Source organism: Pteronotus mesoamericanus, unplaced genomic scaffold (genome assembly GCF_021234165.1).
Source record: "Pteronotus mesoamericanus isolate MK-2021 breed Mesoamerican mustached bat unplaced genomic scaffold, CSHL_Meso_final contig_101, whole genome shotgun sequence".
In the NCBI taxonomy this organism is placed as follows: domain Eukaryota; kingdom Metazoa; phylum Chordata; class Mammalia; order Chiroptera; family Mormoopidae; genus Pteronotus; species Pteronotus mesoamericanus.
In genome coordinates this window covers 16,183,285-16,199,768 of record NW_026555001.1, presented here as the reverse complement: position 1 = coordinate 16,199,768, position 16,484 = coordinate 16,183,285, and the positions used below count along the sequence as shown (strand labels likewise).

General features: G+C 40.9%; 1 protein-coding gene across 1 annotated transcript in view; it reads left to right on the top strand.

Annotated features, from left to right (window-relative positions):
* Positions 1-2,351: 2,351 nt before the first annotated feature.
* Positions 2,352-16,484, top strand: part of RAB10 (RAB10, member RAS oncogene family) — a 71,585-nt gene continuing 57,452 nt past the window's right edge. Inside the window, exon 1 of the mRNA XM_054568885.1 lies at positions 2,352-3,005. Within this exon, the coding sequence (XP_054424860.1) occupies positions 2,879-3,005 (127 nt within the window). The 5' untranslated portion in view covers positions 2,352-2,878. The remainder of the gene's footprint in view (positions 3,006-16,484) is intronic.

The following is a 16,484-nucleotide window of genomic DNA, read 5'->3' as shown; positions in this document are numbered from 1 at the left end:
CTCTGAGCCTGAGACTCATCTGCAAATTACATGCACAAGTTGAATTATCATTTAAAAGGTATGACAGCCCTGAAATTCTAAGATCCTGACCCAATAATAAATAAAATTTGTTAATAAGTATAATTAATTCTTTTTTTTAGTCTTATTTATTTATTTTTAGAGAAAGGGGAAGGGAGGGAGAAAGAGAGAGTGAGAAATATTGATTGGTTGCCTTTTGCACACCCCCGAATGGGGACCTGGCCTGCAACCCAGGCATGTGCTCTGAGTGGGAATCGAACTGGTGATCTTTCAGTTTGCAGGCTGGCACTCAACCCATTGAACTACACCAGCCAGAGAAATAACTGTAATTAATTCTTAACGTTTCAGAATATGGAGTTGACAGAGAAAAGGCTCTAATGGGTAAAACTGCTGGAGACAACTGGGATAAAAGATATTTGGATAGTATTTATTTTTTTAGTTTTTCATTTTTAGATGCCCATTATCCCCAAAATTTATGTAGGGAAATTAATTAGGCTGTCTACATTTAAAAACCGTAGCAATTCTAAAATGCTTTACAACCCTGAGGCTTGAGTTAACAGAACTTCTTTTTTTTAAATTCTTACCTGAGGATATATTTATTGATTTTAGAGAGAGATAAAAGGAAGGAAGGGGGACAGAGTTGGGGGGAGGAAGAGAGAGGGAGGGACAGAGAGAGAGAGAGCAAGAGAGAGATCGGCCCTGACCTGGGATGAACCTGCAACTTAGGTATGTGCCCTGACCAGGGATGGAACCTGAAACCTTTTGATGTACAGGAGAAGGTCCAGCTAACTGAACCACCAGGCCAGGGCAACAGAACTTATTTTGAAAGAAAGAATCAAGCTAAGACAAGGTATTTCTGAGGTGCTCACTGTTGACTGAGCTGATAACGAACCTGTGAAGCACTGACCATAGCTAATTTTGTGATTCCCGTAGCTAGCCTGCTTCAGAACTGTTAGCATTACCAGAAGACATTCCCAGCCGAAAGAGTAACGTTGAAGTGGCAAGACTAGAAAGAGTGAGCCCAGAAACAAACCGAGGAGCGAAGCGGACTCGAAAAGACGGGCATCTTTAGCAATGAAGCTTTAGGGGTTGCTGTGAAGGACGCATGTAAAACAAGTCCTTAAAAAATAGGCAACTGAAAGATGATTACCCTAACTGCCTGAAAGACTCATTGTAATTACGTATCAAAGACACAAACATGGTGGTGGTGGTGGTGGAGTGTAAAAATGTCGTTTTTACTTATTTCTCAATGCCTGTTTCTGGCTTTTCAGACGTCTCGGGATTTTCTCCAGTGTCAGGTTCACCTCTCTGCCATCCCAGCTGCGCTTCGGAGGGATGAAGCACATGGAAAATGGTAGGGCAGAGAGGAAGAAGGGGAAAAGGGAGGGGCACACAAGACTAACGGGAGAGAGGGAACGGGTGTGAGGCGTGTGAAAAGGCAGTGCAAGAGGAGGCAGCGTCGGGTGCGGGTGGCCTCACTAGTCTTCAGTTTTGGACCCCGGTGGTTCGATCTTGGGGGAAGAGAGAGGACCTGCCTCTTCTGTGCAGCGCTCTGGGGGCTCTTCGTCTTCCAAGGCCTGGAGCGGGTTCTCAACGTAGATCATAGCACCGAAGGCAGCACTTGAGGGGGGGGAGGGGTTCTGCCCGGCCCAGGTGTTCCTCAGCCTTCCTTTCCTCGCCCTGGAAGGCCGATTACATCACGCCACCCAGAGCAGCGTGGCCAGTTTTTTCCAATTCAAATCTCTTGAACGCCAACTGTCGCTCCTTAGGTAAGACTTAAGCTTTAATGTTTCCCCTGTCACGACTAGCCCACGAGGGAGGGCACTCCGGGGTGCGTCTCGTTTTAGCAAGGAGGCTATTAAATGACCCCGGGAGCCGTTCTTTTTTCTCCCGTTTAAGAGGGTTAGCTATGCAGGAACACAGGGCGATCTAAGCCCGTCGCTGCGACAAGACCAGATCGACACACAACGCCCGGAACTTCCCTCAGCGAATCTGAGGGGGCGTCCCCAGGAGGAAAAAAAGGGGTTTTTTTAAGGGGCTACTCCAGCATGCCGCGCTTGCGCAGTCACTAGGCAGCACCACCCCCGCGAGGCGTGCCTGTAACCCGGGGCACCCTATCAGGCGGCCACAGGGAGCGCGCCCGCGGCCTCGCCCTGTCTCGGCCTCTCTCGCCCTTCCCCTCCCGCTTCTTCGTCGGCCCTTAGACCGAGGCGCGTAGACTCAGAGCCCCTCCCCTCGCCCTCGCGTGCCTCCACAACCTCTGGCGCGCGTGCGCAGAGGTGGACCGCAGAGGGCGAGGGCGGGAGGGAAGGGCGGGTGTACGTCCTTGCGTGCGTCTCAGGCAGCGCGCACGCCGGCGTGAGAGGGCACGGGGAAAAGGTGGCTCTGGCCCGGGCGGCTTGGCTTCCTGTGGCTATGTAGCTGAGCTCGTCTGCTCGGGGTCCTGCTGCCATCGCCGCGTCGTCACGCGGAGTTTCTGCTCGGGAGAGAGGCTGTCCTCACACCCGCTGCACTCTCTCGACGGCAGAGCTTGCTCGCTCGCCCGTGGGAGCGTCCCGGCCGAGCAGCCCTGAGGGGGGAGGGGAGGCCATTTTGTCCCGACCGACTCCCCGGAACCGGGCAGAGCGGCTGGGAGAGGCTGCGGAGCTGCGGTCGCCGCCCTCGGAGGCACCGGACGCCGCCACCATCGGTGCTTCCTCGGCGAGGCCGTTCGTAGGTTGCCCGCACCCTCTCGAGTCCTCCTTTTTCCCACGCTTCCTTGGTCCTCCGGCCTGAGAACGCCCGAGTGAGGAGTTGGCCACAGTGAGAAGGACCGATCCCTTGGGGCCGCCGGCGGCGAGCGCCTGAGCCGCTCCTCCCAATGGCGAAGAAGACGTACGACCTGCTTTTCAAGCTGCTCCTGATCGGGGACTCGGGAGTAGGGAAGACCTGCGTCCTTTTTCGTTTCTCGGATGATGCCTTCAATACCACCTTTATTTCCACCATAGGTAAGATCTGTGGGAGGATGGTGTATGGTCTCTTTGGTTGCAAACCGTTTCTTTTACTCCAGACATCTTGCTGCTTCCCGTAATATACGCCTTTGTTTCAGTGATTCCGATTCTAGGCGACAGACCCAAGTTGCTCTTTGAATCGAGCTTATTGGGGCGGGGTCTTCCCATGCTTTCTATCTGGTCTTTTGCTTTCCAGTCTCCTACTCTGCTCAGTGCCTGTTGTTACAAAATGTGCAGCATTAACAGAATTCTGTTTCTTAAGCGACTGGACTGGCTTTTTCCCCATTTGTGGGACTCTAATAGATGTCGGTATTTGTAAGGAATTAATTTTAGTGGTTGGGATTGAAGCACTAATAGTCATTGGGTAAAGGCCTGAGTTATACTTCAGGGTAAAGAGATTCCATATGGTCATAACTTCGAGTAAACTTGAGGGTTTGTGTCAGGAATAATTAAAGCAAATTAGAGGGGAAAGTGAGTTGGGCCGCGTTGACTAATCCATTGATGTGTCAAACAATCGGAGGCTCCTCGTGCCTGGGGTGGGACTCTGTGGCATGTTTGCCTCAACTGTGCTTTCTGAGACATCAACAGAAGCAGCAATCTAAAGGGAGATGATCAGTATTTTTTTTCTTTTTCTTGCTTTCTTTTCTTTCTTTCTTTTCTTTATCTCAAAGCCGAAAGACTGAAGTTCTCCCTTCTCTTTTACTTTGCTCTAGAATTTACAAGTATTTTGCCAGTCATAGCTCTAGGACTTCAGTACTTTCACCTTGTGTTTCAGAATTGCTTAGTGTGGAGGTAAGAACTGAAGATTGACCTTTTTAATCGGTTTCCTGTTTAGGTTTTGAAAAAGGAAGGCTGTAGGAAAGCCCCTTTTGACTCTGGTTAGAAAAGTTAGTGGCATTAGCACAAATTGTGTTAAGTGAATTGTGTGTGGAACCTGCCCTCAGTAAATACCTTAAAGGACACATGGTTGCCTGTGTCACTTGCAGGCCAGCACTCAGCTTTGGGGCAGTGCGATGGAACTAATTTTTTAAAGTGTAACTAGTTTGATAATCAAATGATTTGTAGAAGTAACCACAGTCTTCTTTGAGCCCTGGAAACTGTTAAAATTAATCTGATTTCAAACATTTTGTATTGTAGCATTACTGAAATTGTTGATTTGGATTTCTTGTGATGTATTAGCTACTTAATTCAGTCTCATAAAACAAATTGTACTGAAGTTGAATTGGGCAAGGATCATTTTAAATAGATTTTTATTTTACGTGCCTTTTTTTGGTAAGAGGGAACCATCCTAATCATTGTTGCCTGAGTATTATACTACTCTCTTGACCTATCATAAATTTGGTGAAACTTAGGACTTGTTTCTGCTTGTGAGTTTGCACTTCCTACCACGAAGTTTGTTTTTAATTCCACTTTTAAGCTGTAGCTGGGTGGATCCCCTGGTTAGGTAGTTCAGCAAATATTTATTGAGTACCTAATGCGAGGCGCTGTTTTAGGTACTGATGATAAATGGTGAATATAATAGACCCCTTTAGGAGCCATCTAGTGAAGACAATCACAGTGGAGTGTGGGAAGTGCTACCGCAGGGGTAAGTATAGGGAGGTGGCGTGATTAGCTTCAGTCATAGGAAGTTTGCGTTGGCTTACATGGAGATGATCTCTAAAGTGAAGCCTGAAGGAAGGATAGGAATGGGACCAAAGAGGTGGGATAGGGCCTTTCTGGGAAAGGGAGTATAAAATAAACCTGTATAAGATCAGGGATTTAATTCATGTGGTCAAATTTAACCTGCCCTTGAGAGGGGTGGGGTGGAGAGCAGGAAGCGAAGCACTATCTACCCACCCCACTCTTTTTGTAATGAGTACACGCTCAGGTAAAACACAGTCCTGTAAGATAATAACATAATATTTTTGTGTAGTTCTTTCACTTGGGAAAATGTGTGGTGGTTTTGGATAAAGCCTGCTGAGTTGGAGTCCTGGTTCTGCAGATTAGTAGTTGCGGTACTTTGGCAAGTAACTTAACCTCTGTCTGCTTCAGTTTCTTCTTCAGTGTTAATAATAGTGCCTACCACATAGGGTAGTTGAGAGGATTTTATGGGTCAGTGAGAGTAAAGCGCCTAGCATGGTGCCAGGCACATTGTAGGAGCACAGTGCATTATTAGCTAAATATAGAATATGTGACCCTTCTGCTGCTCAAGGGTGGCAGAATAAGTTACTTTATGGATTGACTGTTCTGCACACAGTGGCCACCCAAATATTTGAAGGTGATCTGTTGAATAAATTTCTCTTTAGATTCTAAGATTTTCATATTTTGATACAAAAATATTTGATAGGTCAGATTCTTTTTGTTATATGGTATGTTGAACAATGTAAGCTAAAAAATGAATAAATATGTAAGTATAAAATTCTGAGTACAGTTCCAACATATGTATTAGCTCTGTGTGCAGGCTTAGAAGTATACTGTTGCCTTAAATCAGCGCTTTCCAAAAGAAATATAATGTGAGCTATAAAGCTAATATTTTTTAGTAGCCACATTTAAAAAGTAAAAGAAGAATTTAATAATATACTCTTGCTCACTTTATTCAAAATGTTTTATTATGTAATCAAGATGAAAAATTGTTGATATTTTACATTCTTTATCTCCAGTGTGTATGTTATACTTAGAGTATTTAAATTTAGGCACAGTTTAAGTGCTCAATAATGTGGCTGTTGGCTACCATACTAGAAGTGCCTGTCTAGATAGTTTAAACTAGCCATTTGTCTAATGTGCAGAGGACTAGAAATACTTTGAATACTTTCAAATACTGTTTTTAGGACATTTTAAATTTTATCAGTTGACTAGGGTGGTTCTTATTTTATTTTTTAAATTTTTTTTAATGTTTTATTGATTTACTTTTAGAGGGGAAGGGAGGGAGAAAGGGAGAGAAACATCGATGGGTTGCCTCTTGCATACCCTCAACTGGGGACCTGGCCCATAACAGAGGCATGTGCCCTAAGTGGGAATCAAACCTGCGATCTTTCAGTTCTCAGGCTGGCTCTCAGTCCACTGGAGCCACACCAGCCAGGGCTATTTTGCTCTTTCAAAAAAAATCTAAAGCATTCTCTAATTATACATGATAGTGAAATTTGAGTTGTGAGGTTAGAATAGAAGTAAGTAGAGAGAGTGGGAGAGAGAAAAAGAGGAAGAGAAACATCCATCTGTTGCCACCCTGACCAGGAATTGAACCAGTGACCTTTCACTTTGCAGGAGGACTCAACCAACGGAACCATACTGGTCAGGGCCAGTGATCTTTGTCTTGTTGTTGTTGTTGATAGATGCTAAGCACCTAGAAGAGTCCCTGCATTTCATGGATGCACTATAAATAATGATTTAAATAATGAAAGCAGGCAGACAGGCAGAGAACTTACATGTACAACCCATGGATGTGAACTTGTGGGGGGTGCTGATGGGAGGGCAGGTGGTGGGGAATAAAGGGGAGAAAAAAATGGGACAACTGTAATAGCATAATCAGTAAAATATAGAAAGCAGACAGACAGGTAATACAACCAGGATTCTCTATTCTAGAATTGGGGCTCGTTTTATTTTAATATTTTCCTGTTTACCTACTTTTTGAGCATTATATATGTGATACAGATTGGGAGCAGATTTTACTTAAGAATATCAGCTGTTTGGGTAATAGAGTAATTTTAGAGTAAAATTCAAAGATTGAGAAGTATTTGATAAAGAGAGTTACGGGTTTTGGATAAGTACATTTCAGTGGTTGATTTGGCCCTAACCCTCTTGTCAAGAAAGCGTTACTCTTTAGTGAGAATGGTAACTACATGGACTGTGGACTTGTCCCAAAGCAGAAATTTTGTGAGATGTTCAACTGAATGTGCTACCTTTTGGTATTATTAATCCTTCCACCCCTAGACTTATTATTTTTTCTATAGAGAATATCCTTCATTGGGAAATGGAGTCTCTGGGCTTGGTGTAGGAAATTAAATTGGTAAAGGCTCTTGCTCCTAGGACAGGCATAATGAATGCATCCTTTTTGTTGTCTTTCTGAGTGTTTTACTAAACTTTGAAAGAGTAGGATGGTTCCAGTAACCTGCATTTAAGAATTGCAGTTGATGAAGTTGAACCGAGCCCATATTATATGGAGAGGCTGCTTTTTAGAGAAATGAGCAAAACCTTTGTCATATTAAATGTGTCTGTGCTTTGCTATGATACACATACAGCAAGTGGCTCATGCTTCAGGAATGTCAGAGTGCCTGAGTAATTTCTTTCATTCAAACACATATTTTTAGGTTTGATTAAAAGCTATCCAGGCAGTTTCCAAAGAAGATACACAAATGGCGAGTAAGAACATGAAAAGGCGTTCAACATTGCTAATCATTAGAGAAATGTAAGCCAAAACCACTATGAGATGTCACTTCACACCCATTAGGATGATTTACTTATCAAAAGTGAATTTTGTCATCCTGTTCAAATCACTGCTTTCAGTTTTTTGGGGATATATACCTAGAAGTGGAATTGTTAGATCATATGGTAATTCTATTTTTAATTTTTTTTTTTTGAGAAACCACCATATTATTTTCCACAGTGTCTGCACTGGTGTACATTGCTATTAGCCCTGCACCAGGGTTTCAGTATCTCCACATCACCACCAACACTTGTTATTGTTGTTGAGCAGCATTATTCACAGTTGCCAAAATGTTGGAACAACCCAAATGTTCAAGGGATTAATGTATATGCAAAAGGTAGTATATATGTATGATAGAATATTATTCAGCCTTAAAAAGAAATGAAAATCTGATATATGCTGCCACAGTGTTTGAAAACAGTGTGCTAGGTGAAACAGGCTAGACACAAAAGGGCAAATATTGTATGAAATAACTGATATGAGGTACATAGAAGAGACAAATTTATAAAACAGAATAATGGTTACCAGGTTCTGGAGCCCGGGTCATGAGGAGTTATTGCTTAATGGATACAGCATTTTAGTTAATGGGGAATTACTGCTTTTTGGTTACAGGTTTCATTTTCGGAAGATGAAGAGGTTGTGGAAATGGATAGTTGTCATGGTTGCATAGCAGTGTGAACATACCTAATGCCACTGAATTATGCAATTAAAAATTGTTAGCCCTGGCTGGTGTGGCTCAATGGGTTGAGTGACGGCCTGTGAACCAAAAGGTGTTGCAGGTTTGGTTCCGTCAGGGTGCATGCCTGGGTTGTGGGCCAGGACCTCAGATAGGGGTGTACAGGAGGCAAACAATCCATGTTTCTCATCCTCTCTTTCTCCCTCCCCACCCCTTTCTAAAAATAAAAATAAAATCTTTTAAAAAATTGTTAAAATGCACAGAAAGAAAAGTGCCACTTAATGAAGTATCTAAAGTCATATTCATGGAAACAGAAAGTAAACTGGTGGTGGATGGTAAAATGGTAGCCTCCCAAGGAAGGGGGTGGAGGGTGGAAAATACGGAGTTTAATAGGTATAGAGTTTCAGTTTTGTGAGATGAAAAAGTTCTGGGGATCTGTTGCACAACAATGTAAATATATATGACACTACTACACTATACACTTAAAATGGTTAATATGGTGAGTTTAATGTTATGTGTTTTCTTTTGCCATAATTGAAAAAATGGTTTAAATGGTAAGAGTTATGTTATGTATATTTTACTACCAAAAAAACCCCCAAAACCAAACAAATAAAAACTATTCAACACTAAACCCAGCTCTCTAAAAGAACATTTTATTTTAACACAGACAGCTAGCTCCTCACTATTCCATGTGATAGCTAGGTAGGTCATTTGTTGTCATTGAGTCAGGAGGATCCTTATGATATATTTAGGCTTTTAGTATCACTGGTCTGCACTTCTAGATATTGAAGAGAGGTTTGTCTTTTGTTATGTGTATTTACATAGAACTCCTTGGAATGTTAGAAGCACGTAATGTTAATGCAGGAAAGATCACTACAATTAATTTTAAGAGTCAGGCAACAGGCTGGGGAAGTAATTTCTAAAAGTATATATAGTTAATTAGTGAAAAAGTTTGACTAGAATCCATATTCAATTTTTTCTATAACCATGTTTCTCATTCTAAGAATTTCATTGTTTTATTTGAAAAAAATTGGTAGGATGATTTCCTGCTCATCAATTTCAATGTGAAAAGTGGAGTGGCAGCCCTTACTGGTGTGGCTTAGTGGGTCGGGTGTTGCCCTGCAAACCGAAAGATTGTGGTTTGATTCCTGGTCAGGGGACTTGCCTGGGTTACTTTGGGGGTATGGGAGAGCCAGCCAGTTGGATGTTTCTTTCACACATGAATGTTTCTCTCCCTCTGTTTCTCCCTCCTTTCTCCCTCTCTAAAAATAAATAAATAAAATCTTTAAAAAAAAGAAAAGTGGAGGTGCAGTGTTTTTGTTGTTTTGTTTTGACAGGAGTGGGGAAGGAACAAGTCAGCAGTCAAATACCAAGGGATTTATTCAGGTTATTTGTTCTTTCCAAATTTAGAGTATAACAAAGCAGAGCTGAGCTGATTAACGTTAGGGATAATTATTTTCTTTTCAAGAATTATAGTGTACAGTGGTGTACAAGATGTGGCAATGGACATTCTAATATTTCTGTTTGGTTTGTAAAAGGGAGAGACTGATAGGAGAAATAGTGGCAATCTGTTTTAACTTCTAAAACTACAAGGCTACCCAGTTTGTAATGTGGTAGCATCTATGATGAGTAGGGAAGCAGGGCCTTGTTGATGAGTGTTAATTTACAATTGTTATTTAGCGCAAATACATAAATTGTGTGATTAGCTAAAGAGTTCTGCGTGGGAAAACTGCTAATGGAGATATACCATAAAGGAAGAATTTAAAGGACCTGTAGAGGGTGTTGGGGTTAATATTAGTAGAACATTGTCTGAACCAACAAAACTGGTAAAAGCCTTACAAAGATCATGGATTTGCTTCCTTCAAAGAGATAAATATTGAGAATTAATAAAGTAGTTTGCAATATTTGAGAAGATGATTAGGATAAAATTTTGGTGAAGAAAACTCATCTGAAGGGAAATCTGAAATGAGAAATTTTCTTTGATGACGGTACCATATATTTTGGGTTACAAGCAAAAATGATCATTTGATATTTATCCTTTTTTTCCAGAGATAAAAAATAATTTTCTTTGAGGAAAACAGCAACTAGTGATGGAACATTAAGTTTCCAGTCTGACCCAGAAACAGAACATCCAAGGTTGTAAAGTGTTAGAAAATGGAAATACCATTATTCTGGAGACTCAAAAGATACAATGTATCAAAATCAGAACAGAGGGTAGTGTTGATTTGTTTCTTTCATAGCAACAGCAGTGCTTATACAGATTTTTTTAATTGAAATTTTTATGTTTTTAAGTATATTTTATTGATTATGCTATTAGAGTTTTCCCACTCCCCCCCCCCCCCCCCAAATTCCCCACTCCACCCAGTTACCTCCATTCCCTCCGGCAACCTCCCCCCCTTAAGTTCATGTCCATCGGTTATACATGTAAGTTCTTTGGCTTCTCCATTTCCTGTGCTACTCTTTTATTTATTTATTTTAGAGAGGGGAAGAGAGGGAAAGGGAGGGAGATGTTTATTTCCTTGAGAAACATCAGTGTGTGGTTGCTTCTCACATGCCCCCTACTGAGGACATGGCCTGCAACTCAGGCATGTGCCCTAGACTGGGAATTGAACCAGCGACCCTTTGGTTCCAGTTATGCTTCTTAATCCCTTGTACCTTTTCCCCCATTCTGCCCTTTTCCCCTCCCCACTGATAACCCTCCAAATCATCTTCATATCTGTGATTCTGTTCCTGTTCTAGTTGTTTGCTTAGTTTTTGTTTTTTAGATTCAGTTGTTGATAGTGGTGAGTTTGTTGTCATTTTAATGTTAATAGTTTTGATGATCTTTTTCTTAAATAAGTACCTTTAACATTTTATATAATAAGGGCGCCGTGATGATGAACTCCTTTAGCTTTATCTTGTCTAGGAAGCACTTTATCTGCCCTTCCATTCTAAATGATAGCTTTGCTGGATAGAGTAATCGTGGTTTTAGGTCCTTGCTTTTCATCACTTTGAACACTTCTTGCAAGTACCTTCTTGCCAACTTTTAAGAAATCAGCTGCCAGTATTTTTTTTAAGGTTTTATTTTATTTTTAGTGAGAGGGGAATTGAAGGAGAAAGACAGGAAACACCAATGTGTGGTTGCCTCTTGCATACCCCCCAACTGGGGATCTGGCCTGCAACCCAGGCGTATGTCCTGACTGTGAATTGAACCAGCAACCCTTTGGTTTACAGGCCTGCTCTCAATCCAGTGAACCACACTAGCCAAGGCTCAGCTGACAGTCTAATGGGAATTCCTTTGTAGGTAACTCTCTGCTTTTCTCTTGCTACTTTTAAGATTCTGTCTTGTCTTTAACCTTTGGCATTTTAATTATGATGTGTCTTGGAGTGATCCTCTCTGCGTCCATCTTGTTTGAGTTGAGTCAAGGAAGGACTCTCTGTGCTTCCTGGACTTGTATGTCTATTTTTTCACCAAATTAGGGAAATTTTCTTTCATTTTTTTCAAATAAATTTTCAATTTCTTGCTCTTTTCTCTTTCCAGCACCCCTATGATTTGAATGTTGGTTCTTGCTATTCTCATTGAATGTGTTTTTCTTCCTTATGTTCCAAGTCATTGAATTGATTCTCGTCTTCATCCACTCCACTGTTGGTTCCGTGTAAATTTTTCTTTATTTCACGTAGTATAACCTTTATTTCTGCCTGGGTCTTTTTTTATGCTGTTGAGGAACCCATGAATTTCTTGACCATCCTAATATACGAGTGTTTTGAACTCTGCATCTGATAGATTGCTTATCTCCATTTTGTTTAGTTCTTTTTCTGGGATTCTGTTCTTTCATTTGGGCCATATTTCCTTGTCTCATTTTGGCAGCCTCCCTGTGTATTAGGTAGAGCTGTTTTGACTCCCTTAGAAGTGTGGCGTAATGTAGAAAAGTGCACCAGTAAGTTGGATGGGGTAGAGCCTTAGGTAATCTCCTGGTTGGGGCAACCCGTGTGAACCAAGTTAATGGAGTCTCAGATATGGTGCCTCCATTCTGTGGCTCTGTGTGGAGGAGGGCTCAGAAAGGAGACAGTGCCACTGCCTGGCCTCTGGAGTTTTATCCAGAAAAAAGCTGTCCTCCAGCACTCACCCTGATGCCAGATATTTCACTTTCCTCCCATATGTCTCGGTGCCCTTGCTGTCTTGGTGCTGGGGCCCAGAAGGAGTGAGTCTGCATAAGTCTAAAGTCCTTTCTGGGCCCATGCCCAAGAATCCCTCAGATTCTTCTGCTGCCCCAACCCCGTCTGGTTTTTACAGCTGAAAGTTATGGGGATTAGTTCCTGGCACTGGAACACTGGGCTGTGGGTGGTGTAGTTTGGGGCTGGGATCCCTCACTCCCTAGGTATTCTTCCCGATTTTTCCATCACATGGTGGGGTGGGAGCCTCCTTCTGCGTCTCTGCCCCTCCTACCCATCTGAATGAATATGTCCTCTTTAATTCCTTGGTTGTTGGAGTTCCATGCAGCTCGATTTTCTGATGATTCTGGGTGACAGTTGTTTTGTCAGTTAGTTGTAATTTTTTGCAGTGGTTGTGTGAGGATGCGAGTCGTGTTTACCTATGCCTCCATCTTGACTGGAAGTCAAGTCCCATGTTTATTTTTATAAGAAACCACCAAACTCTTTGCAGAATAGCTCTCCTGTTTTATATCCTTGCCAGCAGTGTGTGTAATCTAATTTCTTTGCATCCTCAGCAGCATTTGGTAGTGTTACTATTTTATATTTTAGCTATTTTGGTACGCGTGTAGTGACAATTTCATTGTGGTTTTAATTTACATTTCTCTGATGGCCAGAGGTGTTGGGAAATCTTTTCATGTCTTTATTTGCTTTATGCATATGTTCTGGTGAAATGTCTGAGTCAGTTGCCCTCTTTTTTAATGGGATCGTTTGATTTTTTTACTGTTGGGTTTTGAGAGTTTTTTTACTGTTGAGTTTTGAAAGTTCTTCATACATTTTAGATACTAGTCCATTGTTGGATATATGGTTTGCACATATTTTCTCCCAGTCTATAGCTTATCTTTTCTTCTTCACATGGGCTGTTACAGAACAAAATTTAAAATTTTTGATGGTCTAATTTTTCTTTTTATGGATTATGCTTTAGTTGTCTAAGAACTCTCTCTGATCCTAGGTCCTGAAGATTTTTTAATGCTTATTCTAAAAGTTTTATTATTTTACATTTTACATGTGAGTCTAGGTCTCTTGTATATGGCAGGGTGGTTTTTTTTTTGTTTTTGTTTTTTAAATCTCATATACTTGACGAGGTGATGCAGATGTTCTGAAGGGTTCCGAGGTTCTGTATGGTCCTATAGATGTGAAAGTTGACTTTAGTGGTTGACTCTTATAATAATTTATACTGAGCTTTGATAGTTTTTAAAAATTAATTTTTATCAGTGGTATATACATATTTGAAATAAAATACTGCTAAAAAATTAAGGTATTTGCCCTGGCTAGCATGACTCAGTGGACTGAGCGTCTGCCTGCGAACTGCAGGGTTGCTGGTTTGATTCCTGGTTAGGGCAGGAGCCTGGGTTGCAGGCCAGTCTGCAGTTGTGGGCGCACAGGAGGCATCCAGTCGATGTTTTTCTCCCTCTCTTTCTCCCTCCCTCCCCTCTCTAAAAATTAATAAATAAAGTCTTAAAAAAAGATTATGATAACAAAAAAAAAGCAGTCTCTTGTCCTCTTCCCTCTCCATCTCCAGTTCTCTTTAGACGCGTCCTCTATCTCTTTGTTCTGTTAATATGCCTCTGTATTTTCAGATTACATGCTTATACAGCCATTTCTTGAGACAGTGATTTAATATTAGATGAAAATTTTAACCTTTTATAATTTCATACCACTCTTTATACCATTTTCTTTTTGTTAAATTGCTATCCAGCGGTTACATTAACATGCACATGTAAATATTCCTATCAAGCCAAATAGTCTATTATAACTATATTTCCTTTTCTCTGAAGTTAAAAATTCCTTCCCTGGCTGGGTGGCTCTCAGTTGAAGCATCATACCTGCACAACAAAAGGTTGTGGGTTCGATTTCAGGTCAGAGCACATACGTAGGTTGTGGGTTTGATCCCTGGTGAGGTGTAGATGGGAAGCAACCATGAATGCTTCTTCCTCCCTCCCTCTCTCTAAAATCAGTAAAAACATATCCTCAGCTAAGGGTTAAAAAAAAATTTTTTTTTTAATTCCCTTTATTTGATTAATTTCCCTTTACCTCTTGTCAGCTCCTGCAGCCACCTCTCAAAATGATTTCTACACAGTCAAACCATCAGAAAATCATCTTTATTTTTTTCCTCCCCTTGGACATATCTCCTAGACCTTTTTTTCTTCCTGCTTCAGTAATGGATTGGTTATTAGCTAGGCTTGTTGCACAGCTATTGCCTTAGGAATTCCCTGAGCATCTCTCGTGTGTAAAAACTGTTTTTAGTTTACTGCCTTGGAGTATATCATCCTCTGGTAACTTCTTTGCAAAAGGGGTGCATGGCAGAGGGAAATTTTTTGACAATTTTCATATTTGACAGTGTCTTAATTCTTCCCTTTCACACAATTGAAATTTGACAGAGCATAGGATTCTAGGTTGAAAAGATTTTCCCATAAGATTTTGAAAGCATTACTTGTCTTTAAGCTCCTGATGTTGCTGGCAAGTTCAGTACCATTCTCATTCTCTATCCATTTGTGGCCTAATTTGTCTCTGGTTGTTTTTTAGTTTTTAAAATTTTTTGAATTCCTGGTAACAAATTTCATAATGGTGTGCCTTAGTGGGTGAATCTTTTTTTAACAAATCCATTGTCCTGGGTACTTGGTGAGCTTTTTCAGGCTTTTTCTTATTTACTTACTTACTTACTTATTTTTAAGAGAGGGGAAGGTAGGGAGAAAGAGGGGAAGGGAAACACTTGATGCGCAGACATACATCTATCAGTTGCCTCTCACATGCCCCCCAGTGGGGACCTGGCCTGCAGCCCAGGCTTGTGCCCTGACTGGGAATGGAACCAGTGACCTGTCAGTTCATAGGCCGGCACTGAATCCACTGAGCTACAACAGCCAGGGCAAGTCTTTTTTACTTTTTGAAGTTTACTTGCATCCCCTCCTCACCCTGCCCTATAATTTTTTATTTTTATTTTTTTCTGTTTTTAATTGGATGTTGGCCTTTCTGGATTGTTTGCATAATTTCCTATTTTCCAGCTTGATTAATTCATTCTTTCTGGGAGTTTTCTTTGACTTTTAAAATTTCTATTGAAGGTTTTATTTCAACTTTCATATTTTAAAATTTCTAGTAGCCTTTTCTTGTTTATTACTTAAAAGTTGTTTTTTAAAGCATCCTGCTTTTGTTTCATGGAGTCTATTTTCTTAAAGGATAGCTTGACATTTTCTTGTACTTCTTTTTCCTTCAAGTTTTTGTTAAAAATTTTTTTAAAAAAGAATTCATTTATTTTTAGAGAAGGGAAGGGAGGGAGAAAGAAAGGGAGAGAAATATCAGTGTGTGGTTACCTCTCTAGCGCCCCCTCCCTTGGGACCTGGCCCCAGGCATGTGCCCTTACTGGGAATCAATCCAGCGACCCTTTGATTTGCAGGCTGAGGCTCAAACCACAGAGCCACACCAGCCAGGGCTTTTTCCTTCCAAGTTTTCGATTGTGGCTCCCTAACCATTTGTTTTTAATCTATATTTTAGAGGCCTTCCTCAAATAATTGGTGATTTCATGGTGTGCATTCGTAAATAATAATGGGTTATTAAAAAGATGTTTGCAAGATCTGTGAGCATGGACAAGACTTTTAAATCTCCTTTAAAGTGTGTCCATTTCAGATTTTCTAGAGAATAAGCCTTTAGACCCATGCTAGTTCTTGTGGTATTGTTATATAAACCTGTAGTCAGGCCTTCACTTTCTGCCTGGTACCTGATACCTCCTATTGCTAAATGTTTCCATGGTTCTGAGACATGAATTGGCTTGTTCCTCATTGGTATCTTCATTGGGCCCTGAGCTGCTTTTGTCTTTGTCTGTTGTTAGAGTTACAATATCTATTCACTGAAACAAAGGTAGAATTTATTTATATTTCTTGTATTTCTTACTGTTTTTGTGTGACTTTGAAAAGAAAGGATAACAGAGGTCTTTCTCTATTATCTTAACTAGAATTCAAAGTAATTTTTGACCCCAAATGATTTTGACTTTTTAATTCGTAACATCCAGTAATTATGAATATCTTGCAACTCTTTTTTACTTAGTCCATCCTCAAAATATTGATATTTTTGTTCTTTAGTCAAATGAATGTGATAAGGAATTAGAGTAGTTCCACTGTTCAGAACAGTGTCATGTAAAGGAAACAGCTTTAATTTAGATGTGCAATTCCTGGTTGATTTACTTGGAGTTAAAGGAGTATATTTTTGCTTTTTGAACAAA